At 35.2% G+C, this 27,000-nt stretch overlaps 1 protein-coding gene and 2 pseudogenes across 1 annotated transcript; 1 reads left to right on the top strand and 2 right to left on the bottom strand.

Moving 5' to 3' along the window:
- Window positions 1–12: 12 nt before the first annotated feature.
- On the bottom strand, window positions 13–10,953 carry LOC116105947 (DExH-box ATP-dependent RNA helicase DExH3). Its single transcript, XM_031392305.1, has 19 exons — window positions 10,516–10,953; window positions 9,799–9,953; window positions 9,627–9,714; window positions 9,256–9,501; window positions 7,770–7,865; window positions 7,186–7,374; window positions 6,894–7,053; window positions 6,686–6,816; window positions 5,469–5,642; window positions 5,086–5,358; window positions 4,763–4,957; window positions 3,214–3,417; window positions 2,935–3,004; window positions 2,689–2,837; window positions 2,188–2,496; window positions 1,803–1,862; window positions 1,488–1,640; window positions 1,243–1,353; window positions 13–1,097 (listed from the first exon to the last, which is right to left on the bottom strand). Exons 1-19 carry the CDS (start codon window positions 10,834–10,836, stop codon window positions 639–641), a joined length of 3,543 nt encoding a protein of 1,180 aa, XP_031248165.1. The 5' UTR covers window positions 10,837–10,953; the 3' UTR covers window positions 13–638.
- Window positions 10,954–12,619: 1,666 nt separating this feature from the next.
- On the top strand, window positions 12,620–13,905 carry LOC116105925 (annotated as a pseudogene).
- A 1,595-nt stretch (window positions 13,906–15,500) lies between these two features.
- LOC116105924 lies at window positions 15,501–26,701 on the bottom strand (annotated as a pseudogene).
- Between the last annotated feature and the right edge of the window lie 299 nt (window positions 26,702–27,000).

Genomic DNA, 27,000 nt, shown 5'->3' with positions numbered 1-27,000 from the left:
AAGATTTGAGGATTCAAATCAAATTTGAAGCAATTGAACAGGGAATCCGAGAAAAATATTATGTACAAGTATAGAATACATAGAACATTGTCCCAGTCCCTGTTGTCTATGACAATCCAAAACCGATTGCTTTTGAAAATAAGTATGAGCATGAACCTATGATACATAACTTATACACTTTGGATGACCTTCCAATGTATGCTCTTCAACTTACAGATACAAATTCTATAGCTGTTTAGCTAAATCATATCTTCTATAAGAATTATATCGTCAATATCCAACCTACTGAAACCAATAGATACAAAAGTGAGAGTTGCCACCTGTTGCAACAGGCAGAACTTTGTGCCAAGCCCATTCAGTTTCTGTATATTCAGTTATGTAAGTTGGAATCTCCAGTTTTTGCCTCCAAAGAACTATTTTAACCCTTTTACTAAAACAGGGTCCAAAAGTTCAGTAGCGACTGCCCTGATTTTGTGAACTGCGGTTCCTCTTCCAACCTTAATTCCACAGCTGCCCGAATCCCAAAATGCCATCGAAACATGCAACTTCAACAAGGAGCTTCAGTACTCAGTAAAAGATAAGGATGTAGTACCACCCTTTGTCTTTTATGTCGGCTTAACTCCCATTAGCACCAAGAATTAAGTTCTCTTTTTACTTTTGCTTTTGCTATTATTCAGAAGCACTGAGACATGGTCCAGATCTCTTGCAGAAGAATGACTCTCGCCTTTCAACCATAGCAGAGCCTCAGCAGCTGCATCCTTTTCAGCATGTCTCTTACTGCTGGAAGGTTTCCCCACAAAATCCAACCCATTAAACATCACAGTAGAACGGAACTGGTTGTTTTTCAGCCGATTTGTCTTGTAGGTTGGAGCTCCATGTCCTGCCCTGGCAAGCAACGTTTGCAGCTCACCCTTGGAATTATCATCTCCTCCTTTTGAGACCATACCTGGAAGCATCACTTTTGCTGCCTCCTTTGAGGGTGCTGGCACCTGACGACCAAAAATAAATCTGCCCTCACATTTGTCTTCTGACACCAGCAATCTGACTGCCATTAAAAGTTCATTGTATACTTGCATGTCCATCTCAGGATTCAGAAGCTGCCCACAAACACATAGCATCAAGAAAACGAAAAATACAAAATTAAACACCACACAATGATTTAAACAAAAGCTCTGGATAAGGAAGCATAACAACATAAAAAATTAAACAGATATACAACCTGAAAAGTCAGTTAATACTTACTTTCTTCTGAACTAGTTCATCGATCTCTCGTTTTAAACTCAAATACATATACGCTAATGCTGGTTTCATGAAAAAATCCAAGTATCCTCCAAACATTTTCAGGTGTCCATCCTATAAAAGCAATATATAGTTTCAGCACTAAAGAAAATAAAGTGGCAGAGGAAGACCAACTAAAACAATCACCAATGTCTTCCATCAGGGATAATTAGTACTATGAGAAATAACTATGAAGTCATAGAACATACCAGTCCACCACTGGAAATGCTCCCTCCAAACATGAGAAGCACAGAATCAGATATACCAGTTGAATCCCGGAGAAAAACTGAATTCACTTTAACCTTTTCATTGAAAACTAGCCATGGGTAGGGAATTTTGGGTACTCCAGCATTCACAGAATTCTGTTTAATGACATAATTTTAAAAAAAAAAAAAAAAAAAAAAAATCAAAGTGAAAACCTATAGTCTGAAACTGTTTATACCCATTATTCTATAAAAAAAAAAAATAAATAAATAAACAATTTCTTAAGTGAACACCAAAGTAGCTGAAAGACAAGAAATTACCGAGTACAGAAGCACCTGACCATCCTCCATTGTTTTTAGTGTTATAGACTTTTCTTTGTTCTGTAGAATACAATTGTATCAGTAAATACTTCCACCAGCTGTAGTAGAAAAGAGAAGTCATATGCAACCAAAACAGATTAATTGATTTGAATGGGGAAATCGGCCAACTGAATCTAATTTTTCAACTACAAGAAGCTTGACTAATTTTAGATACATAACATCTAACTTTTTTCCCATTGGAACTTAAAGTTGCATTACAAATAACATCATAGAAGTAAAAAATACAACTGAAAAAATAATACAAGTGAATGTAGCGACTAAGATAAGAAAACAAATATGTTACTGTAAACCTGTAAAACAAATGCAGAATGAGTGCATCACTCACCATAACAGAGCATATTCCAGGGAACAAACCCGCACAGATGACTGCCCGAACAAGGTGCTCATCATGACTCCATTTATTGCAGTTCTCTGTATTGCATCCTACCAGACCAGTATCCTTGATCAAATAAAAGAACTGCTTACGTAGAGAGTCAATGGCTTTCAGAGTTTGTGCAGAAAGAAAGTTTTTCCAACAGTACTCATAACCAGATTGCTGCCTTTCAGCATCTTTCCAACCATCATAGGCTCGTACAAGTGCAAGATGGTCACTATAGTCATGAGAAGAAAACTGAGCTTTTGCTGACTCTGCAAGCTACAAAAAAGAAGACAATATTTAAACCTTCACACTACATAAAAGCCTTGACTGCCAAGTCCTCTCAAAATTCTTATAGGCATACACATCATATAAGTAAAGAAAGAAAAGTAGCAACAAAAATGCTAGAAATGAATAATAGTGAAAGAATAGAATTATTAATTGCACCGACAATCATGTTAGCAAACTTACATCCTTCTTGTCAAACGGCATCAAGAAAGGATCTCGAACACTAAGACCAGCAACAACAGTCATTATGGGATCCAGACAGTTGAAAATAGCCCCTAATATCAGCATTTTTCCAAGTTTCGGCTCTACTGGAAGCATTGACAAGTTGCGTCCTGCAAAGCCACCAGTTATAATTTAAGGTTTTGTCCTTTTAGAATAACCAATATCCCTAAACTGAAACAGCTTGAGAAGATAGAAACAGTTCAGCACCTAGCACTGTTAGATTTTCATTCTCATCTAAAGCCCCAATGATCTTTAAATAATCAACAGCATTTTTTACCTACAAAACAACCATGAGTCAAGCAATTGATAAATGCAATTGCAAACAGATACTAATAACAGAAGAAAATAGCACATTCCGATGAAGACATCCAGTACTTGAAGGAACAAATGAAACAAAAAAAGAAGGCCACCATAGTGTTTTTTTATTTTATCCGCAAATTTCAGAACTATGCAGGTACTGAGAGGCAAACGCAAATTGAAAATTACCGATAAAGGTTCAGGTGGCTGCAAGGCTCTAGAGAGGAATTCAGATATACTTCCAAGCTGTAAACTTTTGATTTGCAAACACAAGGACTGCAACGGAGTCCTTAAAAGTTCTGGCAACTGATAATCAGCAAAAGCATCATACACACATCTGGGATAAAGATGATAACACTCACCAGGCTGAACACGACCAGCTCTTCCTCTTCTCTACAGAACAACATGCAGAAGATGAGTGATTATGTTAAGATCCATGATCCAGAATAAGTAAAAACAATAGTCTGCAAAAAACTACAAAGCCTTGTATAATAAATTTGGGTGCAAAGAATCAATTACGAAAACAAATTTCATAGAAAGAAGCATATTCCCCAAATACAAATTACAAAATAAGAAGGATAAAAATGATAAATATAATCTTTGTTAAATAAAATAAAATAATAATAGTAGCAATAGAAAAAGTTAGAATAAAGGGCAAGTAAAACAATAATAAATAATTAATATCCATTTTAAGTTAGGAATAACGCTAGGATTATTCAGCCTCATGATCTGATGAGATAGGATGTAAATGCAGCATAAATTCCAATTTTACTATAGTTTATGGGATCTTAACCAAAGTATTTATCTACCCATGTATAATTATACTACAGTAAGCACAAAGAATTAAACAACATAGAATAAAATACTTCAGTTACATGATTGTCTTGCCACACTGTAATCACATTATAAAACTGATAGCACTTGAACTCGCAATATTCATTGAATGAAGTCAAAACAGAGCCTTTCTGGAGACAATGAACCGCTATGAAGTTCCAACCAAAATAAAATCAACAAAACAATGATAGAAGCAAGATGGCCATAAGCTTAAAAGAAAGGTAAGCTGCATTACCTCACAACATAGGTTTTTAGATCAAGGACAATCATTAGTCTGGTGAAAGTGGTATCAAAGCAAATGCAAATTCCTATTCATTATGCTCACACTTACTTGCATGTCCAGCACCTAAGATGCCAGAGAAGCAACATAGGACACACCAAAGAATATAGTTAGATTTGACAAGAGCTTCAAGCTATTAGATGAGGGAGATGCCAATTCCACATCCAATTGAAACAAGTTACATCTTGGGTTTACAAGGAAGCATAGATTTGGCTACATTGATGCACCATTGCCGCTACGAAAGTCACATAATGGCCCACACTCAAGCATACAATTAAACAACCAAGCCAGTCAACACCAATTTCACTTGCTTATTTGAACTATCACAAACTGTCACTCTTTTCTTCCCCCCTCTTTTTGCAATGGTTGCCTAGGTTTGGCTACATTGATATAATAAGAGTTCCAAGGAAAACAATTTCTTTTCGTTCAATTTAGAGTATAAACTTGATTCATGTTTAGGCCTGGCTGAGTGAAGTTTAGGAAAGGATTAGGTAAAGAAAAGATAAACATTAAAAGCACAGCCACTGTCCACCCACATTTTATTTAGCCAACAACCCCTCACATCAGCAAAAATTCAGTAAACGAGGTAAAATGTTCACATGGTTATAAGAAGAATTATCTTACTTGTCGGGCAGAAGCCTTTGAAATCCAAGATGTAAGCAAACAAGGAGTGTTATTTAGTGCATCATAAGATGCCTCTTTCGCCTTCCCACAATCAACCACAAAAACCGCATCATTAATAGTGATACTAGTTTCAGCCATGTTAGTAGCTAGAACTATTTTCCTTACTCCACCTTCGGGCTTATCAAATATTAACCTCTGCATCAATGTGAAAAAAGGAATCAGAAAAACAAAAGATAAAATCAGTTGAGAAGACGACTAGCAATAGATGAATGGCATCATTATCAATCCTTGTATATACACATACAAGAAGATAGAGAAGACACCTGTTCAGAGCTGGCCATGGAACCATGGCATGCAAGCAACAAAACCCTGCTAGGATCCCCCAAAAGAGGATGAGTTTGGAGCTGATCCTTCAATGAGTTTATGTCATCCCAACCAGTCATAAAAACCAAAACTGCACCAGGTCTCTCGTTCTTTGCAATGTGGCAAAGTACATGCTCAATGAGGTTAAATCCAATTGAGTCAGGATTCCAACAGGATAAAGACTCTTGAGTGCGTAAGCTATAATCTCTAAAGTCAGCAGCTTCAAGTGCATCCTGTTCACAAGTTTAAAGGAAGATGTATAAGAGAAAGACAAAATAAAGGAGAACCAAACCTGAATCCTTCATGCATGCTCCATTAAGCTAACGTCACAAGATTTCCATACCTCAACAGCTGCAACAATCTGACTCTTCCTCTTTCTCAGAGCTTGAGCTTGTTTTTGCATTTTCCATGACTTTTCTTGACCATAATCATCAATTTGATTATAAGAGGTCAACCGATATCCAGTCTTTTCCAGAATCTGTTCCAGAAAATATGCTCGAACTGGATATGTAAAACCCTGAAATCAGAATAAGCAGAAATAATTACCCCACAACCCACCCCCCAAGCCAAAAATAATAATAATAATAAATAAATAAATAAATAAGGGGAAAAAATAATGTTGTGAGACCAGTATACCATCCTAATTTAATGGTTATTCTACGCCAAAGACAGAAAATAACATAAAAATAAAAGGATGAAGCATGAAAGAAAAAGGCCACAGGGAAGGAAGGGGGCACAAGATACAGAGCTGGCTAAAGTCACCATAAGCGCCAAGAAGAATGTGCAACTCCTAAAAGCCAGAGAAACAAGGAGTAAGAAAGAACATGTTGAAATTTATGCAATTGGAGCTGTAACCATTTTTAAATTTCCAGTATCCTCCAAACCTACAACTCACAAGCCCCCAACATAACCATGATAATACCCCTTCAACATGTAACACACAAAAATGAATGACACTCCACACAGAATGAAGAAAACAATAATTAGCACAACTCCGAAACAAAACAAGGAAGCAATCAGATCATGTTAATTGTAAAAAGGAATGATAAATATATATAGAGGACATACAATTTTACTTGTAAAGAAATAAAGAAGTTATAAAAGACTTAAAATAGCAAAATAGGGTCATTCATTATGAAAAAACCACTGAGGTGATTGAGTGCGACAAGTAACTAATTTTCTTTCATGCCAGATTCATTATCATGCCCTTTCATAATAAATCTTCATTCCACCTTTTATGAAGAAAAGACAGAAATTTTTAGTTTAAAAAAATTGAATTCCACTGCTAATTGTTGAAATTATCATAAACTACTACTGGTAGATGATGATAATCAATAAATTATTGAATAACTAAAAAATCATTTGAACTAAGATAAAAATAATGATATGAATGACTAATAATATCACCTTACAAGCTAATGCTCAAGTACCATCATGAATATACACAAAAGAAGAAAAAGAATGGGAATTAAAGACCATAACAACTTGGTTAAAACATTGAAAAAAGAAGGGACTACTTCCTAACACTTGAGTATATAGTAAATAGCATCCTGGAATTACCGGGATATGTAGCATTGGAGCACCAGCAAAGTAGGAAGAAAAAAGCTCAGCATTTAGGGTTGCACTCATCAGAATCAACCTCAATTCTGGTCGACGAGGAAGGAGATCTTTCAAGACAATAAGGAGAAAATCTGAAATTGTGCAAACCATGGTAAGCATCCCACCAAGACCACAGACCAAAATGGAACTTATTGAATTCTTAACTTACCTTCATTCATTCCACGTTCATGAATCTCATCAACAATAACATGAGTTACACCTTCCAAATTTCTGTCAAGAAGTAATCTCCTCAATAGTATTCCAGTTGTGCAAAACAGAAGGCGTGTGTCCCTCCCTTTGATTCCCTCTAGCCGAACTTTATACCCAACCTTTCAAGAGGGACAAAAAGTAAAAATAAAAATAAAGGAATTAATCCGCATTGACAATACCACAATAATCTAAATCATAAACAAGCTTGGGCTTTTGAAGCAAGGGTAGTAATATCAGAAGAAGAAACTAACAGATTCTCCAATTTTCTCTCCTCGTTCTGCAGCAACTCTCTCAGAAACAGCAATGGCAGATATTCTTCTAGGCTGAGTACATATGATACTGCAGGCTGCTCCACGAGCAGCTTCAATTTCCGATTCTAATATGTACTGAGGAAGCTGGGTGGTTTTACCACAGCCAGTTTCACCCGAGACAACAACCACCTGCAAACAGTAAATCATGTTTTTACAATGAGCATATCAGCCATCAGTAACAATTTCAAATTATGTAAGCATGCAAAACTGATATTATTTGTTTGGTAGATGCATCTATCAAATCACAGTTGATGCAAAATGATTTTATGCATTCGGACCTTAAACAGAATAAAGCCCGTACTCAGAACAGAGCCCTTACTATGGCAACGCCATGACTAGATAATGGCCCTTTTATGGAAGGAACAAATAAATGCCTGCTTGGTTAAGGTATCCAAATCTTCAATGAAACAAGGCCACAAGGATTTCTTCTACACATCAAACCCATATAGAGAGAGATAGAAGGAAAGGAAGGATCTAAACAGGCAACAAGATCCACTCATAACAACAAACTCATTATACTTCACCTGATTCTGTGCAATGGCATTTAATAATGCTTCCCTCTCCTTATGTGCAGGAAGACTTCTACGAAATTCAAGCATCTTTTGACCTTCAGGAGATTCCTACAGAAGATTTCATGTTTTTTCACCCAAAAAAAAAAAAAAAAATTGAGACATTCAGAGGAATGAAAAAGGAAAACAGAAAGCCATCCTAATCATTAAATCAAAAAACTGGCAAAAAACATGAAAATGAAACATATAAATTTTGTAGCACAACTGGGAGATGAGAACCTTGTTCTGCCAACATGTTAACTATAAGTCTAAATAACTACTAAAAGTACACACTAATTATTGACAACTTCTACTACAACCACTAGACATGAATATAGCAACCAAACCAAAATTCCCATTAAGAAAAAATCAGAAACATCTATTGAATTTAATATTTGACAGGAAACATGATATATAGCATAAACTTTGTACTTGAATTTGTAAGGAAAAATGAAAATAACACTCGGAGCAGATTTAAAAATCCGTAAAAATTGCCTAAACTGAAGATGGATATTTTCCAAATAAGGAAAAGCCACTGTAAAACTAGCAAACGCTACATCTCAAAATCATAAAAATGCTCGTGTGTACATGCAAAGGTTTTGATTCGGATGATTATTCCAGAGTGATATTAAACTTCTGTTAATTAGAGAGTAACCATTTCGAAATATATGGACAGATTTGAGTTATGAGATTTGTGCACATCTGCAGATCCCGTGAGTTAAGTTGATGTAGCCATTGGAAAAAATAAGTTTGTTGCTCATTTTTAGGCAATTTTAAATTTTATTTGTTTACAATTTTGGAGTAGTTGTTAGGATAGAACTGAATTCCTTTGAAATTAAACTTCACTATTCATCAATGTAGGAATTTTTTCCTCTATTTAATTTTTTTTTTTTTTTTTTTTTTTTTTAACAACTCTCGGAAACTAAATTAATTCAATTTAAGTAAGTCCATTCTGATAGCATCTATCATTTTTAAAGTTTAACTGATTGGTAGAGACATTGATCCGAAAAAAGTCTTACATTGATGGACAATATATTTATCATTGCAAAGGAAATTAATCATCTCTATATGCATAACCCACTGTAGCATATATCATTATATATATATCATTATACAACATGTAGCTTTGTGAATGACAGAGTAATTATAAAGACTAGCTACACAAACGAACAAATTAAAAAGTCGTTCTATTTCTTCAACACAATTATCCCTTCATAGCAATGTTGTAGGCACCATTTTACAAAATAAGGACACAAGAAGCACATTAGTGCTTTCTTCCAGTGGCATTTAATTTTGCTATTAAAAACAAGTGAGACTTAATCCTTACCATCAAAATAATAAAATGACAAAAAATTACGTTCTATATTACTCAAACATAAGTAAATTACAGAAAAACCAGAAATGCCAGAGAGGATAACTGACACAGGAAGAAATTTATAAAACTATTAGAGTAGAAATGAACCTGCCAATCTTGCTGCTTTTCACGCAGCTGCAAACTTCGCCGCCGGAGAATTCTCTCCATTGCAACACTATTCTTTGCAAGTGGGAACCGCTGCTCGTAAAGTCCTTCATCAGTAGCAATACTTCCACTACTACCTGATTTTGACAAAGAGTTACCTGACAAAAATCCCCCATTTCTATATTTGAGTTGTCCATAAGCTTTGAGATGATCATCTACTTCTCTTAACAGTCCAAATGGTAAGATAACCTGAAGGTGGTCAGCAAATTGAATCTTATCATCAATTATCCTTAAGAATTTGTTCCATTACCCATTCTCAAAATACACTAAATTTAACAATAGAGCAAAAGCAAAGATAAGGATCCAGAAAAAACCTCTCTCTGTGGACGCTTATCATCTAGATCGGATCTGTAATTCGGCAGTGGGACTTTACTAAAGACTACTACTTTTGCATATTGACGACTGCCAACAAATATTTAAATGTTACAAGAAGTTATATGAAAAATACAACAAAAATGATTCTATAAACCAAAATAGTGAATATACCTATGCAAACCCATTCTGGTAGCCAGAGCTGAAAGTTGCTCAAAGTCGCGTCTGTCCTTTTTTTCCCTTGACACAACCTCTTGCTCATCTTTGTTGCGAAGAAGCATGGTTAGCTTCCATCTCCAATCATCAATATTATCAAGGGTTGAACCACACTGACAATCATTAAAACAAGGTTGTGTGTGTGTCCGAGTTAGACATCTCACATAAGAAATATAGCACATCAACAGATAGGAAGCTAAAACACCATTCACCAACACAAGTGAGAACTAAATTTCAACATACCAGTCATACTGATGACTAACAGAAAATTTAAGCAGCAGCGTAATTGCATAATTCTATCAAAACTAAAATTTTAGGTAAGTTACAGCAGAGAATGTTATATGCTGCCAGAATCTCTTTTTCACCCGTAACATTTACCGGAAAGACATGTACCGACTCAAGAGAGCAACCTTATCCACGTCTCAATCTTAACCACCGCTAATGCAATTTGATGGTTTCACTTAGCTATACAACTTCAAGAAAGCAATATTAGGCTTAAGATGTTCTACTCTTTTTATTGCAAATTACTATTACTTTCCTCATTACAATTTTTTTTTTTTTTTTTTTTTCATTCTAACGGTTCAAAACTTGAATTACTAATAAACACTGCCACACAAAGAAAACCGAAAAAACTGAATTCGAATTATCTAATTCAAAGAAGAAGGTATAACTAACCATTTGTTGCTGGTTTGAGCCGAATTCACGATCGGAATCATCGCCGGAAACGTCCTGGTAGGCAAACCGGCCATAATTAGAGGTCTGCTGCTCCAAATACGGCCACGAAACGTTCTTCCAATTCAACCTACGGGTTCTAGTGGCAGCCCCCGAGCAGCTGAGGACCGCATGCCTCCTCAAGGGAGGTATAGACCTGAAGGAGAGGCATTGGTTTTTGGAAACAAGAAGGGAAAAGAGAGAGGGTTTTAATAGGGTTTTTGGGGATATATAGAAGGGGGAAGAAGTGGGTCTTAGAGACATGAAAAAGGATGAGCAGGGCATCCTTCTGTGGAACACAAAGTGTTAATGCGATTGATAATTTGGTTTCATGTAGTGGAGAAGTGAAGTGAAACAAAAATGCGGTAAAAGGGTTTTGCGGGGTTTTGCGGCTCTTCTTTTGCCAACTCCGTGAGGTTAAGGTTTGACAGATAAATTGAATATTATTTACTCTTTTTAACCAAATCAGCTTCCTCTTTAAAAATCCTTAACTGGACTTTACCTGAAATTGAACTCAAACCTTCACTTGATTAAGCCCAATTGGACCAAATCCACTTCTATATTTTCAGATCACGCTCTTACTATTAATTGAAAATAAATCAAAGTCACTTGGGTTTTGCTGGTTCAATGAAGAAAAAAGAGATTGCAAAATAAAATTGATATTTAATTTGCTTTGTTAGGGGTGTAAAGAGAAAATTAGTTTTTCAACTTTATAAGTGGGAACTTTCTGTTTTAAGATTTAAAATTGGTGGAGTTGACTCATATAGAATAATATTTACTTACAATGTATATGAGCTTTAGTAACTGCATTGTCCTCCACAAACTTACCCAATTAACGGTCTACTCCATTATATGCTTTAACTTTATATGAAGTTATTATCTCATATGGGTTTGTCTTTTATTTACAATGTATGTATATAAGCTTCAGTTAAACTTGAGGGGTGGTTTTAAGCTTCAGTTTCTTTGCTCACACAAGTACAAATAATCTTACTATAACTTCAATTGAATCTGACAAAAATAACTTTAAGTGTGTGTATGTAGTTGCTCCGATCTTTAAGTGTGTGTACGATGGCCTTTCACTGGTCACTCACCGCACATTATCGGCGTCGCAACACTACTCAACTTTACTAAAACATCTTTAGCTCCGAGGATGTCTGTTTGTTTCACTCTTTTAGGTAGCTTTTTATCATATTTAAATTGAAAAACAGGATATGTGTTTATTTGGTTATTAGACAATTTCTTTCTAAAAATTAATCCAACTCAAATAGGATTTTTTGTCTAGAGTTAGAAAAGTGGATAATACTTGTTTTATATTATCATGTTTTATTTAATTCAAAATATTTAATAATTATTTTTCATAATAAAAGTTTATAAATTAATAAAAACATCTCCACCCACCCAAGCCAGATCCAACCCATCATACACCATTCCAGCGATTATCGATTGCCAACAGTGGCTCCTGAATATATTTTTGTTAATTTATAAATTTTTATTATTAAAGGGTGTTTAGCTAAGTTAACAAATATAGGGGGTTAAAAATTAATTTAAATATATTTAAAAAATATTTTCAAAAAATATACCAAACAATTATTCTATATTTTTATCATAAGTCTCATATAATTATAATATATTATACTAAACACATTCTCTAACCTTTTAATCATATCTCATCCTATTTAAAATAGCTTCTCAAAAACTATATTTTAAATAATGTATCAAACAGGCCAACAAGTTCTGTTGTAATTACTAATTTGTCTGGAAAAACCCAACTATACAATCAGAAATCAAATTTGCATAGTTCAGCTTTAAGTTCATGTTTACATGCAAAAATAGTTATGTGAAATGTTACTAACAAATTAATTAAAAGAGTAAAGAAATCGAGAAGCATGCAAACTCTCAAAAAAGAGCATGTAGCAAATATCTTACGACCTTGGCTTTGTGTAATTTGTGTTTTGCTTGCTGATCGTTATGAGTTTCTGCACTGTAGCCTTATTTGGCAGTTTGTAAGAGCACATATATATGTTTTTAATCATGATGGAGGTGTTTTGCAGTAAATTTGCGGGTACCGATGAGGTTCGGTCTGAAGATGTTAATGATCAGAGATACTAACAGCTCTAAATACATCCATGAGAATATAAGCAATAATTCTCAACATGTAGTTGATCACATCATATTGTTAAAGAATGCAAGCAGCAGCCGGAATATAGTTGGGGATGTAAGCAAATCTCTACCTTTAGTGGATGGAATTGGTAATAGCTCTCTGCAAACAGTTAAGAATATTACGAACAGTTCCCACCAACTGGTTAAGGATCAGGACAATTTTCAGCACATAGCTAAAGGTAAGTTTTGATTAACTAGTAGTAACAACTGAAGATTATTATCATATATCATCACTGACTCGAGTCATTTCGGTTTCCTTTTTGAAGTTCCAGATTTTGTCCCAAAGGAAGTAGTACTAGAGCCAGTCTGCAATTTCAAGAAAATGTCAAACTTTTGCGAGACCAACCATGTTATATTGATTGATGGAGATTCCGCCCCTGTATTTATTCCTTCAAGAACTCATAAAACAGGCATCTCGTCACGAAACAGTTCATGGATTATCAGGCCTTATGCTCGAAAAGGAGATGAAGCCGCAATGAATTAAGGAAATGGTCAGCAAAGTCAATGAATTAATCCCCAACAACTCCAACAATGCACCAAAAATCACAGCGTTCCAGCTATTATTTTCTCCAATGCAGGATATGCAGGAAACCACTTCCATGACTTCACTGACACGTTATTCATCTGTATATGTCTTCTAGACAGTTCAACGGGATTATTGGCCTTGAACGCTATGACGGTAAAGAGTTGACTATTGATCCTTCTAAGTCTTCTCAATCTATGAGACTTCAAGTTCATGTTCATTACCCAGAGCTACAGCTATTAAAATCAAGGATGGTGAAAAGAAAAAGCCTCGACTTCTGATTATTTCTCGAAAGAGAACACAATTTGTTTACAAATACAGGTGAAATTGCTCAAGTGGCTAGAAGATTAGGATACAAAGTAATCGTGGCGTAGGCAACGATGAACGTACAAAAATTTGCAGAACTTGTGATGTACCGTTCGGAGTTCATGGAGCTGGGTTGAACAACATTGTTTTTCTTCCTGAAAACGCGGTAGTTATCCAAGTAGTACCCTTAGCGACGGAATGGTTACCAAGATTTTATTTTGAAGAGCCTTCGAAGGCTATGATTTTGAGGTACTTAGTCCAAGGTCAGAGCAGACGAAAGCAGTCTAATGCTAGTAATACAACAATACCCACTTGATCATCGAGTCCTGAAGGACCCCTCCCCCATCCGGAAAGCTTTTGTCTAAGTGTACTTTGACAAACAAAACATACAGCTTGATTTAAAACGATTTAAAGGTACTCTGCTCTGCTAAAAGCCGAAAGCTTTTGTCTCGCTAGATATACATAGCCGCGTTTGGCAGTGTTTAATTAGTACAGCAATGGATCCCCTGAAACTCCCACAGTATAAAGTCATAGGTTCCGTTTGATTCATTGTTCTAATAATTTTTTGAAAATTTTTTTGAAAGAAGTTAAATTAAGCAAGTATTACGATATAAAATTAAAAAATTAATAAAAATATCTCATATGTTTGTTTATTTACTAAACACCTCTATAATAAAATATTAAAAGTTAACAAAAATACTCCCAATTCACACATTAAATACGGACAATCAACCACCACTGTCGGAGAGTGATCGGAGTGTTTTTGCAATTTCTAAAAATATTATTTGAGAGTGTTTAATTAAATTAACAAATTTAGGAGGTTTAAAACAAATTGAAAAATATAGAATAATATTTTGAAAATAATGACATTTTACTGTTTAACTTTTTTAAGAATACTAATAATAGTATTCCCAAATACGAAACAAACGAAACGATAGCGTATCAGCCACTACTTTCTCCAATGGAGGATATGCAGGAAACTAATATAATTTCATGAGTTCACTGACATCGTTACCTCTACATATATAGCTTCTCAACAACTCAGTGGAGAAGTTAAATTCCTTATTACCAACAAAGAGTTTTGGTGGATTGAGAAGTTCATGGGCTTCGTTTGGTTGGGTTTTGGGCATACTACTTTTAGTATTCCCAAAAAAGTTAAACAGTAAAATACCCAAAAACTCACAATATTATTCAACTTTATTCAACATTTTTTAAACCCCCTAAATTTGTTAATTCAATTAAATACCCCTAAATATTTTTAATGTTTTTGTTACGGCGACTCCGGCCACCCTCCGGCGGTGGTGGTCGGCTGTTCGTATTTGAGGGTGGATTGGGGGTGTTTTTGTTAACTTTTAATATTTTATTATAAGGGGTGTTTTATAAAAAAATAAACATAGGAGGTATTTTATAATTTGTAAATCCTACATCGTAATACCCACCCAATTCAACTTTTTTTTTAACTTTTTTCAAAAACCTTTTCCCAAAAACACAAAATTGTGAACCAAACGGAGCCATGTCTACTCAAGAAACTGTCTAGATATGATGGCTTCGTTTGGTTCAAAATTTTGGGTTTTTGAGAAAAGTTTTTTGAAACAAGTTAAAAAAAAGTTGAATTGGGCAGGTATTACGATGTAAGATTTATAAATTAATAAAATACCCCATATGTTTGTTTTTTTACAAAACACCCCCTATAATAAAATATTAAAAGTTAACAAAAACACACCCAATCCACCCTCAAATACGGACAGCCGGCCACCACCGCCGGAGGGTGGCCGGAGTCGCCGTAACAAAAACATTAAAAATATTTAGGGGTATTTAATTGAATTAACAAATTTAGGGGGTTTAAAAAATGTTGAATAAAGTTGAATAATATTGTGAGTTTTTTGGTATTTTACTGTTTAACTTTTTTGGGAATACTAAAAGTAGTATTCCCAAAATCCAACCAAACGAAGCCGATATAATCGACATCAATCAAGAAAAGGGGTGTTAAAACAGGGAGGGACTGCTGGCCTTAAACGCTGTGATGGGAAAGAACGGAGCATTGATCCTCCCAGGTATATATATATTCTCATTCTATGAAAGACTTTTGGTAATTATTAAGTCCATATTCGTCACACAGAGCTACAGTAACTAAAATAAAGGATGGCAATAAGCAAAGGCGTCGACTTCTGCTCATTTCTCGAAAAAGAACCCAAACTCTTACCAATAGAGGTAAAATTTCTCAAATGGCAAGAAGATTGAGACATAAGAGGCAAGCAGAAAGGTTTCAAAATTTTGCAGTAATTGTGAATTCTTGTGAAGTGGAGCTGGTCTGACCAACGTTGTCTTTATTCCTGAAAATGCAGTGTTTATCCAAGTGGTTCACTTACCGGTTTCATAATCAAGATTTCAAAAGGTTTGTGAGGTACTTGGAACATAAGACCAAAGCAGAAGATAACTAGTACTCTACACAATCATACCCACTTGATCAAGTCCTGAGAGACCCCTCCTCCATTGGAAAACTATAAGTTGGAATCTCCAGTTTTGGCCTTCAAAGAATTACTTTTAACCCTTTAACTAAAAAGGGTCAACAGTACTGCCCTCGATTTTGTGAATTGCGGTTCCTCTTCCAGCCTTTAATTCCACAGCTACCCGCATCCCAAAATGCCACCAAAACTTGCAACTTAAACCAGGAACTTCAGTGCCCAGTAAAAAATAAGGATGTAGTATCACCCTTTGTCTTTTATGTCGGCTAAGCTCCAGTTATCTCCAAGAATTAAATCCTTTCAACCAAAGCAGAGCGGCAGCGGCTGCATCATTTTCAGCATCTTCCTTACTGCTGCAAGGTTGCCCAAAAAAATCCGAACCATTAACTATCACAGTAGAAAGGAACTGGTTGCCTTTCAGCTCATTTGTCTCGTAGGTTGGAACTTCTTGTCCTGCCTTGACAGCCAATGTTTGCAGCTCAGTCTTGGAATTATCATCTCCTCCTTTTGAGACCATACCTAATGTTTGCAGCTCAGTCTTGGAATTATCACCTCCTCCTTCTGAGACCATACCTGGAACTGGAAGTGTCACTTTTGCTTCCTTTTGTGAGGGTTCCGGCACCTGATGATCATCAACAAATCTGCCCTCACATTTGTCTTTTGACACCAGCAATCTGACTGCCATTAGGAGTTCATTGTGTACTTGCATGTCCATCTCAGGATTCAGGAGCTACGCAAAAACATATAGTATCAAGAAAATAAAAAATACAAAATTAGACACCACACAATGATTTAAACAAGAGCTTCTGGATAAGGAAACACAACAGCATAAAAATTAAACAAATATACAACTCTGAAAAGTCAGTTAATACTTACTTTCTTCTGAATTAGTTCATTGATCTCTCGTTTTAAGCTTAAATACATATCCGCTAATGCTGGTTCCATGGAAAATTCCAAGTATCCTCCTAGCATTTTCAGGTGTCCATCCTATAAAAAGCAACATGTAGTTTCAGCGTTAAACAAAATAACATGGCAGAGGAAGACCAAACTAAAACAATCACCAGTGTCATCCACCAGGGATAATTAGTCCTATGAGAAATGACTATGAAGTGCTCGTAGAACATACTGGTCCACCACTGGAAATGCTCCCTCCAAACATGAGAAGTACAGAATCAGATATACCAGTCGAATCCCGGAGAAAAACAGCATTCACTTTAACCTTTTGATTGAAAACTAGCCATGGGTAAGGAATTTTGGGTACCCCAGCATTCACAGAATTCTGTTTAATGCCATAATCAAACAAAAAAATCAAAGTGAAAACCAATAATCTGAAACTGTTTATATCCATTATTCTATTAAAAAAATAAATAAATCAATAAACAATTTCTTAAGTGAACACCAACGGAGCTGAAAGACAAGAAATTACCGAGTACAGAAGCACCTGACCATCGTCCATTGTTTTTAGTGCTATAGACTTTTCTTTGTTCTGTAGATTAAAATTGTATCAGTAAATATTTCCACCAGCTCAGTAGAAAAGAGAAGTCATACACAATCCAAACAGATCAACTGATTAGAATGGGGAAATAGGCGACTTACTTTAAATTTATAACATCTAACCTTTTTCCTATTGGAACTTAAAGTTGAATTATTAATGACATCAAAGTAAAAAATACAACTAAAGAAATCATAAAAGTGAATGCAGCAACTAGGATAAGAAAACAAACAAGTTACTGTAAACCTGTAAAACAAATGCAGAAGGAGTGCATCACTCACCATAACAGAGCATATTCCAGGAAACAAACCAGCACAGATGACTGCCCGAACAAGGTGCTCATCATGACTCCATTTATTGCAGTTCTCTGTATTGTGTTCTACCAGACCAGTATCTTTGAGCAAATACAGGAACTGCCCACGTAGAGAGTCAATGGCTTTCAGAGTTTGTGCAGAAAGAAAATTTTTCCGACAGTACTCATAGTCATATTGCCGCCTTTCAGCATCTTTCCAACCATCATAGGCTCGTACAAGTGCAAGATGGTCACTGTAGTCACGAGCAGAAAATTGGCCTTTTGCTGACTCTGCAAGCTGAAAAAAAGAGGACAATGTTTATATCTTCACTCTACATAAACGTCTCAACTGCCAAGTCCTCTCAAAATTCTTATAGGCATACACATCATATCAGTAAAGAAAGAAAAGTAGCAGCAAAAATGCTAGAAAAGAATAATAGTGAAAGAATAGAATTATTAATTGCACCGACAATCATGTTAGCAAACTTACATCCTTCTTGTCAAACGGCATCAAGAAAGGATCTCGGAAACTAAGACCAGCAACAACAGTCATTATGGGATCCAGACAGTTGAAAATAGCCCCTAATATCAGCATTTTTCCAAGTTTGGGTTCAACTGGAAGCATTGCCATGTTGCGTCCTGCAAAGCCACCAATTATAATTTAAGGTTTTGTCCTTTTAGAATAACCAATATCCCTAAATTGAAACAGCTTGAGAAGATAGAAACAGTTCTGCACCTAGCACTGTCAGATTTTCATTCTCATCTAAAGCCCCAATGATCTTTAAATAATCAATAGCATTTTTTACCTACAAAAAAACCATGAGTCAAGCGATTGATAAATGCAATTGCAAACAGATACTAATAACAGAACAAAATAGACCCTTCTGATGAAGACATCTAGTATTTAAAAAAAAAAAAAAAAAAAAAGGAAGGCCAAACAAAAAGAATGCCACCGTAGTATTTTCTTGTTTATCAGCAAATTTCATAACTATGAGGTACTGAGAGGCAAAACCAAATTGAAAAGTACCGATAAAGGTTCAGGTGGCTGCAAGGCCTAGAGAGGAATTCAGATATACTTCCAAGCTGTAAACTTTGATTTGCAAAACACAGGAGTGCAACGGAGTCCTTAAAAGTTCTGGCAACTGATAATCAGCAAAAGCATCATACACATTGGGATAAAGATGATAACACTCGCCAGGCTGAACACGACCAGCTCTCCTCTTCTCTACAGAACAACAGCAGAAGATGAGTGATTATGTTAAGATCCATGATCCAGAATAAAAAAACAATAGTCTGCACAAAACTACAAAGCCTTGTATAATAAATTTGGGTGCAAAGAATCAATTACGAAAACAAAATTCATAGAAAGAAGCATATTCCCAAATACAAATTACAAAATAAGAAGGATAAAATGATAAATATAATCTTGTTAAATAAAATAAAATAATAATAGTAGCAATAGAAAAAGTTAGAATAAAGGGCAGTAAAACAATAATAAATAATTAATATCCATTTTAGTTAGGAATAACGCTAGGATATTCAGCCTCATGATCTGATGAGATAGGATGTAAATGCAGCATAATTCCAATTTTACTATAGTTTATGGGATCTTAACCAAGTATTTATTACCCATGTATAATATACTACAGTAAGCACAAAGAATTAAACAACATAGAATAAAATACTTCAGTTACATGATTGTCTTGCCACACTGTAATCACATTATAAATGATAGCACTTGAACTTGCAATATTCATTGAATGAAGTCAAAACAGAGCCTTTCTGGAGACAATGAACGCTATGAAATTCCAACCAAAATAAAATCAACAAAACAATGATAGAAGCAAGATGGCCATAAGCTTAAAAGAAAGGTAAGCTGCATTACCTCAACATAGGTTTTTAGATCAAGGACAATCATTAGTCTGGGGAAAGTGGTAAAAGCAAATGCAAATTCCTATTCATTATGCTCACACTTACTTGCATGTCCAGCACCTAAGATGCCAGAGAAGCAACATAGGACACACCAAAGAATATAGTTAGATTTGACAAGAGCTTCAAGCTATTAGATGAGGGAGATGCCAATTCCACATCCAATTGAAACAAGTTACATCTGGGTTTACAAGGAAGCATAGATTTGGCTACATTGATGCACCATTGCGCTACGAAAGTCACATAATGGCCCACACTCAGCATACAATTAAACAACCAAGCCAGTCAACACCAATTTCCTTGCTTATTGAACTATCACAAACTGTCACTCTTTTTTTCACCCACTCTTTTTGCATGGTTGCCTAGGTTTGGCTACATGATATAATAAGAGTTCCAAGGAAAACAATTCTTTCGTTCATTAGAGTAAACTTGATTCATGTTTAGGCCTGGCTGAGTGAAGTTTAGGAAAGGATTAGGTAAAGAAAAGATAAACATTAAAAGACAGCCACTGTCCACCACATTTTATTAGCCAACAACCCCTCACATCAGCAAAATTCAGTAAACGAGGTAAAATGTTCACATGGTTATAAGAAGAATTATTACTTGTCGGGCAGAAGCCTTTGAAATCCAAGATGTAAGCAAACAAGGAGTGTTATTTAGTGCATCATAAGAGCCTCTTTCGCCTTCACAATCCACCACAAAAACCGCATCATTAATAGTGATACTAGTTTCAGCCAATTAGTAGCTAGAAACTATTTTCCTCACTCCACCTTCGGGCTTATCAAATATTAACCTCTGCATCAATGTGAAAAAAGGAATCAGAAAAACAAAAGATAAAATCAGTTGAGAAGACGACTAGCAATAGATGAATGGCATCATTATCAATCCTTGTATATACACATACAAGAAGATAGAGAAGACACCTGTTCAGAGCTGGCCATGGAACCATGGCATGCAAGCAACAAAACCCTTCCAGGATCCCCCAAAAGAGGATGAGTTTGGAGCTGATCCTTCAATGAGTTTATGTCATCCCAACCAGTCATAAAAACCAAAACTGCACCAGGTCTCTCGTTCTTTGCAATGTGGCAAAGTACATGCTCAATGAGGTTAAATCCAATTGAGTCAGGATTCCAACAGGATAAAGACTCTTGAGTGCGTAAGCTATAATCTCTAAAGTCAGCAGCTTCAAGTACATCCTGTTCACAAGTTTAAAGGAAGATGTATAAGAGAAAGACAAAATAAAGGAGAACCAAACCTGAATCCTTCATGCATGCTCCATTAAGCTAACGTCACAAGATTTCCATACCTCAACAGCTGAAGCAATCTGACTCTTCTTCTTTCTCAGAGCTTGAGCTTGTTTTTGCATTTTCCATGACTTTTCTTGACCATAATCATCAATTTGATTATAAGAGGTCAACTGATATCCAGTCCTTTCCAGAATCTGTTCCAGAAAATGTTCTTCAACTGGGTATGTAAAACCCTGGAATCAAAATAAGCAGAAATAATTACAAATCCGAATAAGCAGAAATCATTATCCCAGAGGGAGGGAAGGGAGCACAAGAGACAGAACTGGCTTAAGTCACCATAAGTACCAAGAAGAATGTGCAACTCCTAAAAGCCAGAGAAACAAGGACTAAGAGAGAACATGTTGAAATTTATGCAATTGGAGCTCTAACTTTTTTTAATATCAAGTATCCTCCAAACCTACACCTCGCAAGCCCCTACCATAACCATGATAACAACCCTTCAACATGTAATGCCAAAAATGAATGACCCACTCCGCACAGAATGGAGAAAACAATAAATAACAGAGCTCTGTGTCCGTCTTAAAGTGCAATAAATCTTATCATCATCTTCTTATATCATTAGATAAACAAAACTAGGAAGCAATCAGATCATGTTAATTGTAAAAAGGAATGATAAATTTATATAGAGGAAATACAATTTTACTCGTAATAGAAATAAAGAAGTTATGTAAGACTGAAAATAGCAAAACAGGTTCATTGATTATGAAAAAACTGTTGAGGTGACTGAGCAACAAGTAACTAATTTTCTTTCATGCCAAGTTCATTATCATGTCCTTTCAAAATAAATCTTCATTCCATCTTTTACGAAGGAAAGACATAAATTTTTAGTTTAAAAAATTGAATTCGACTGTCAATTGTCGAAATTATCATAAATTACTACTAGTGGAAGATAATAATTGATAAATTATTGAATAACTAAAAAATCATTTGAACAAAAGATAAAAGTAATGATGTGAATGACTAATAATATCACCTTACAAGCTAATGCTTAAATAACATCATGAATATACACAAAAGAATAAAAAAAATGGAAATTAAAGACCATAACAATTTGAGTAAAAAATTGAAAAAAGAAGGGACAAGTTCATAACACTTAAGTATTTAGTAAATAGCATCCTGGAATTACCGGGATATGTAGCATTGGAGCACCATCAAAGTAGGAAGAAAAAAGCTCAGCATTTAGGGTTGCACTCATCAGAATCAACCTCAATTCTGGTCGTCGAGGAAGGAGATCTTTCAAGACGATAAGGAGAAAATCTGAAATATATGCAAACTATGGTAAGCAGCCCATCAGGAACACGGACCAAAATGGAACTTATTGAATTCTTAACTTACCTTCATTCATTCCACGTTCATGAATCTCATCAACAATAACATGAGTTACACCTTTCAAATTTCTATCAACAAGTAATCTCCTCAATAGTATTCCAGTCGTGCAAAACAGAAGGCGTGTGTCCCTCCCTTTGATTCCCTCTAGCCGAACTTTATACCCAACCTTTCAAGAGGGACAAAAAGTAAAAATAAAAATAAAGGAATTAATCCGCATTGACAATACCACAATAATCTAAATCATAAACAAGCTTGGGCTTTTGAAGCAAGGGTAGTAATATCAGAAGAAGAAACTAACAGATTCTCCAATTTTCTCTCCTCGTTCTGCAGCAACTCTCTCAGAAACAGCAATGGCAGATATTCTTCTAGGCTGAGTACATATGATACTGCAGGCTACTCCACGAGCAGCTTCAATTTCCGATTCTAATATGTACTGAGGAAGCTGGGTGGTTTTACCACAGCCAGTTTCACCAGAGACAACAACCACCTGCAAACAGTAAATCATGTTTTTACAATGAGCATGTCAGCCATCAGTAACAATTTCAAAATTATGTAAGCATGTAAAACTGATATTATTTGTTTGGTAGATGCATCTATCAAATCACAGTTGATGCAAAATGATTTTATGCGTTCGGACCTTAAACAGAATAAAGCCCTTACTCAGAACAACGCCCTTACTAAGGCAACGCCATGACTAGATAATGGCCCTTTTATGGAGGACAAATAAATGCCTGCTTGGTTAGGTATCCAAATCTTCAATGAAACAAGGCCCACAGGATTTCTTCTAAACATCAAACCCATATAAGAGAGAGATAGAAGGAAAGGAGGATCTAAACAGGCAACAAGATCCACTCATAACAACAAACTCATTATACTTCACCTGATTCTGTCATGGCATTAATAATGCTTCCCTCTCCTTATGGGCAGAACTTCTACGAAATTCAAGCATCTTTGACCTTCAGGAGATTCCTACAGAAGATTTCATGTTTTTTCACACAAAAAAAAAAAAAAAAATTGAGACATTCAAGGAATGAAAAAGGAAAACAGAAAGCCATCCTATCATTAAATCAAAAAACGTCAAAAAACATGAAAATGAAACATATAATTTTGTAGCACAACTGGAGATGAGAACCTTGTTCTGCACCATGTTAACTATAAGTCTAAATACTACTAAAAGTACACACTAATTTTGACAACTTCTACTACAACCACTAGACATGAATTAGCAACCAACCAAAATTCCCATTAAAAATCAGAAACATCTATTGAATTTAATATTTGACAGGAAACATGATATATAGCATAAACTTTGTACTTGAATTGTAAGGAAAATGAAAATAACACTCAAGCAGATTTAAAAATCCGTAAAATTGCCTAAACTGAGATGGATATTTTCCAAATAAGGAAAAGCCACTGTAAAACTAGCAAACGCTACATCTCAAAATCATAAAAATGCTCGTTGTACATGCAAAGGTTTTGATTCGGATGATTATTCCAGAGTGATTAATAAACTTCTGTTAATTAGAGAGTAACATTTCGAAATATATGGACAGATTGAGTTATGAGATTTGTGCACATCTGCAGATCCCGTGAGTTAAGTTGATGTAGCCATTGGAAAAAGAAGTTTGTTGCTCATTTTTAGGCAATTTTAAATTTTATTTGTTACAATTTTGGAGTAGTTGTTAGGATAGAACTGAATTCCTTTGAAATTAAACTTCACTATTCTCAATGTAGGAATTTTTTCCTCATTTAATTTTTTTTTTTTTTTTTTTTTTTAACAACTCTCGGAAACTAAATAATTCAATTAAGTAAGTCCATTCTGATAGCATCTATCATTTTTAAAGTTTATGATTGGTAGAGACTTGATCCAAAAAGTCTTACATTGATGGACAATATTTTTATCTTGCAAAGGAATAATCATCTCTATATACAACCCACTGTAGCATATTCATTATATATATCATTATACAACATATAGCTTTGTGAATGACGAGTAATATAAAGACTAGCTACACAAAGAACAAATTAAAAAGTCTTCTATTTCTTCAACACAATATCCCTTCATAGCAATGTTGTAGGCACCATTTTACAAAATAAGGACACAGAAGCACATTAGTGCTTTCTTCCATGCATTTAATTTTGCTATTAAACAAGTGAGACTTAATCCTTACCATCAAAATAATAAAGACAAAAAATTACTTCTATATTTCAAATAAGTAAATTACAGAAAAACCAGAAATGCCAGAGAGGATAACTGACACAGGAAGAAATTTATAAAACTATTAGAGTAGAAATGACCTGCCAATCTTGCTGCTTTCACGCAGCTGCAACTTCGCCGCCGGAGAATTCTCTCCATTGCAACACTATTCTTTGCAAGTGGGAACCGCTGCTCGTAAAGTCCTTCATCTAGCAATACTTCCACTACTACCTGATTTTGACAAAGAGTTACCTGACAAAATCCCCATTCTATATTTGAGTTGTCCATAACTTTGAGATGATCATCTACTTCTCTAACAGTCCAATGGTAAGATAACCTGAGGTGGTCAGCAAATTGAATCTTATCATCAATTATCCTTAAGAATTTTTCCATTACCCATCTCAAACTACACTAATTTAAACATAGAGCAAAAGCAAAGATAAGGATCCAGAAAAAACCTCTCTCTGTGGACGCTTATCATCTAGATCGGATCTGTAATTCGGCAGTGGACTTTACTAAGACTACTACTTTGCATATTGACGCTGCCAACAAATATAAATGTTACAAGAAGTTATATGAAAAATAACAACAAATGATTCTATAAACCAAAATAGTGAATATACCTATGCAAACCCATTCTGGTAGCCAGAGCTGAAAGTTGCTCAAAGTCGCTCTGTCCTTTTTTTCCCTTGACACAACCTCTTGCTCATCTTTGTTGCGAAGAAGCATGGTTAGCTTCCATCTCCAATCATCAATATTATCAAGGGTTGAACCACACTGACAATCATTAAAACAAGGTTGTGTGTGTGTCCGAGTTAGACATCTCACATAAGAAATATAGCACATCAACAGATAGGAAGCTAAAACACCATCACCAACACAATGAGAACTAAATTTCAACATACCAGTCAACTGATGACTAACAAAAATTTAAGCAGCAGCGTAATTGCATAATTCTATCAAACTAAATTTTAGGTAAGTTACAGCAGAGAATGTTATATGCTGCCAGAATCTCTTTTTCACCGTAACTTTACCGGAAAGACATGTACCGACTCAAGAGAGCAACCTTATCCACGTCTCAATCTTAACCACCGCTAATCAATTTGATGGTTTCACTTAGCTATACACTTCAAGAAAGCAATATTAGGCTTAAGATGTTCTACTCTTTTTATTGCTTACTATTACTTTCCTCATTACATTTTTTTTTTTTTTTTTTTTTTTTCTTCTAACGGTTCAAAACTTGAATACTAATAAACACTGCCACACAAAGAAAACCGAAAAAACTGAATTCGAATTATCTAATTCAAAGAATATAATACCATTGTTGCTGGTTTGAGCCGAATTCACGATCGGAATCATCGCCGGAACGTCCTGGTAGGCAAACCGGCCATAATTAGAGGTCTGCTGCTCCAAATAGGCCACGAAACGTTCTTCCAATTCAACCTACTGTCTAGTGGCAGCCCCCGAGCAGCTGAGGACCGCATGCCCCTCAAGGGAGGTATAGACCTGAAGAGAGCATTGGTTTTTGGAAACAAGAGGAAAAGAGAGGGTTTTAATAGGGTTTTTGGGATATATAGAAGGAAGAGTGGGTCTTAGAGACATGAAAAGGATGAGCAGGGCTCCTTCTGTGGAACACAAAGTGTTAATGCGATTGATAATTTGGTTTCATGTAGTGGAGAAGTGAATGAAAAAAATGCGGTAAAAGGGTTTTGCGGGTTTTGCGGCTCTTCTTTTGCCAACTCCGTGAGGTTAAGGTTTGACAGATAATTGAATATTATTTACTCTTTTTAACCAAATCAGCTTCCTCTTTAAAAATCCTTAACTGACTTTACCTGAAATTGAACTCAAACCTTCACTTATTAAGCCCAATTGGACCAATTCCACTTCTATATTTTCAGATCACGCTCTTACTATTAATTGAAAATAAATCAAGTCACTTGGGTTTGCGGTTCAATGAAGAAAAAAGAGATTGCAAAAAAATTGATATTTAATTTGCTTTGTTAGGGGTTAAAGAGAAAATTAGTTTTTCAACTTTATAGTGGGACTTTCTGTTTTAAGATTTAAAATTGTGGAGTTTACTCATATAGAATAATTTTACTTACATGTATATGAGCTTTAGTAACTGCATTGTCCTCCACAAACTTACCCATTAACGGTCTACTCCATTATATGCTTTAACTTTATATGAAGTTATTATCTCATATGGGTTTGTCTTTTATTTACAATGTATGTATATAAGCTTCAGTTAAACTTGAGGGGTGGTTTTAAGCTTCAGTTTCTTTGCTCACACAAGTACAAATAATCTTACTATAACTTCAATTGAATCTGACAAAATAACTTTAAGTATATTTATGTATTGCTCCGACTTTAAGTTGTGTACGATGGCCTTTCACTGGTCACCCGCACATTATCGGCGCCGCAACACTACTCAACTTTATCAAAACACTTT

Source organism: Pistacia vera, unplaced genomic scaffold (genome assembly GCF_008641045.1).
Source record: "Pistacia vera cultivar Batoury unplaced genomic scaffold, PisVer_v2 Contig507, whole genome shotgun sequence".
Classification (NCBI taxonomy): Eukaryota; Viridiplantae; Streptophyta; class Magnoliopsida; order Sapindales; family Anacardiaceae; genus Pistacia; species Pistacia vera.
The sequence above is the reverse complement of the archived record's forward strand: the minus strand, read 5'-3'. Positions and strand labels throughout refer to the sequence as shown.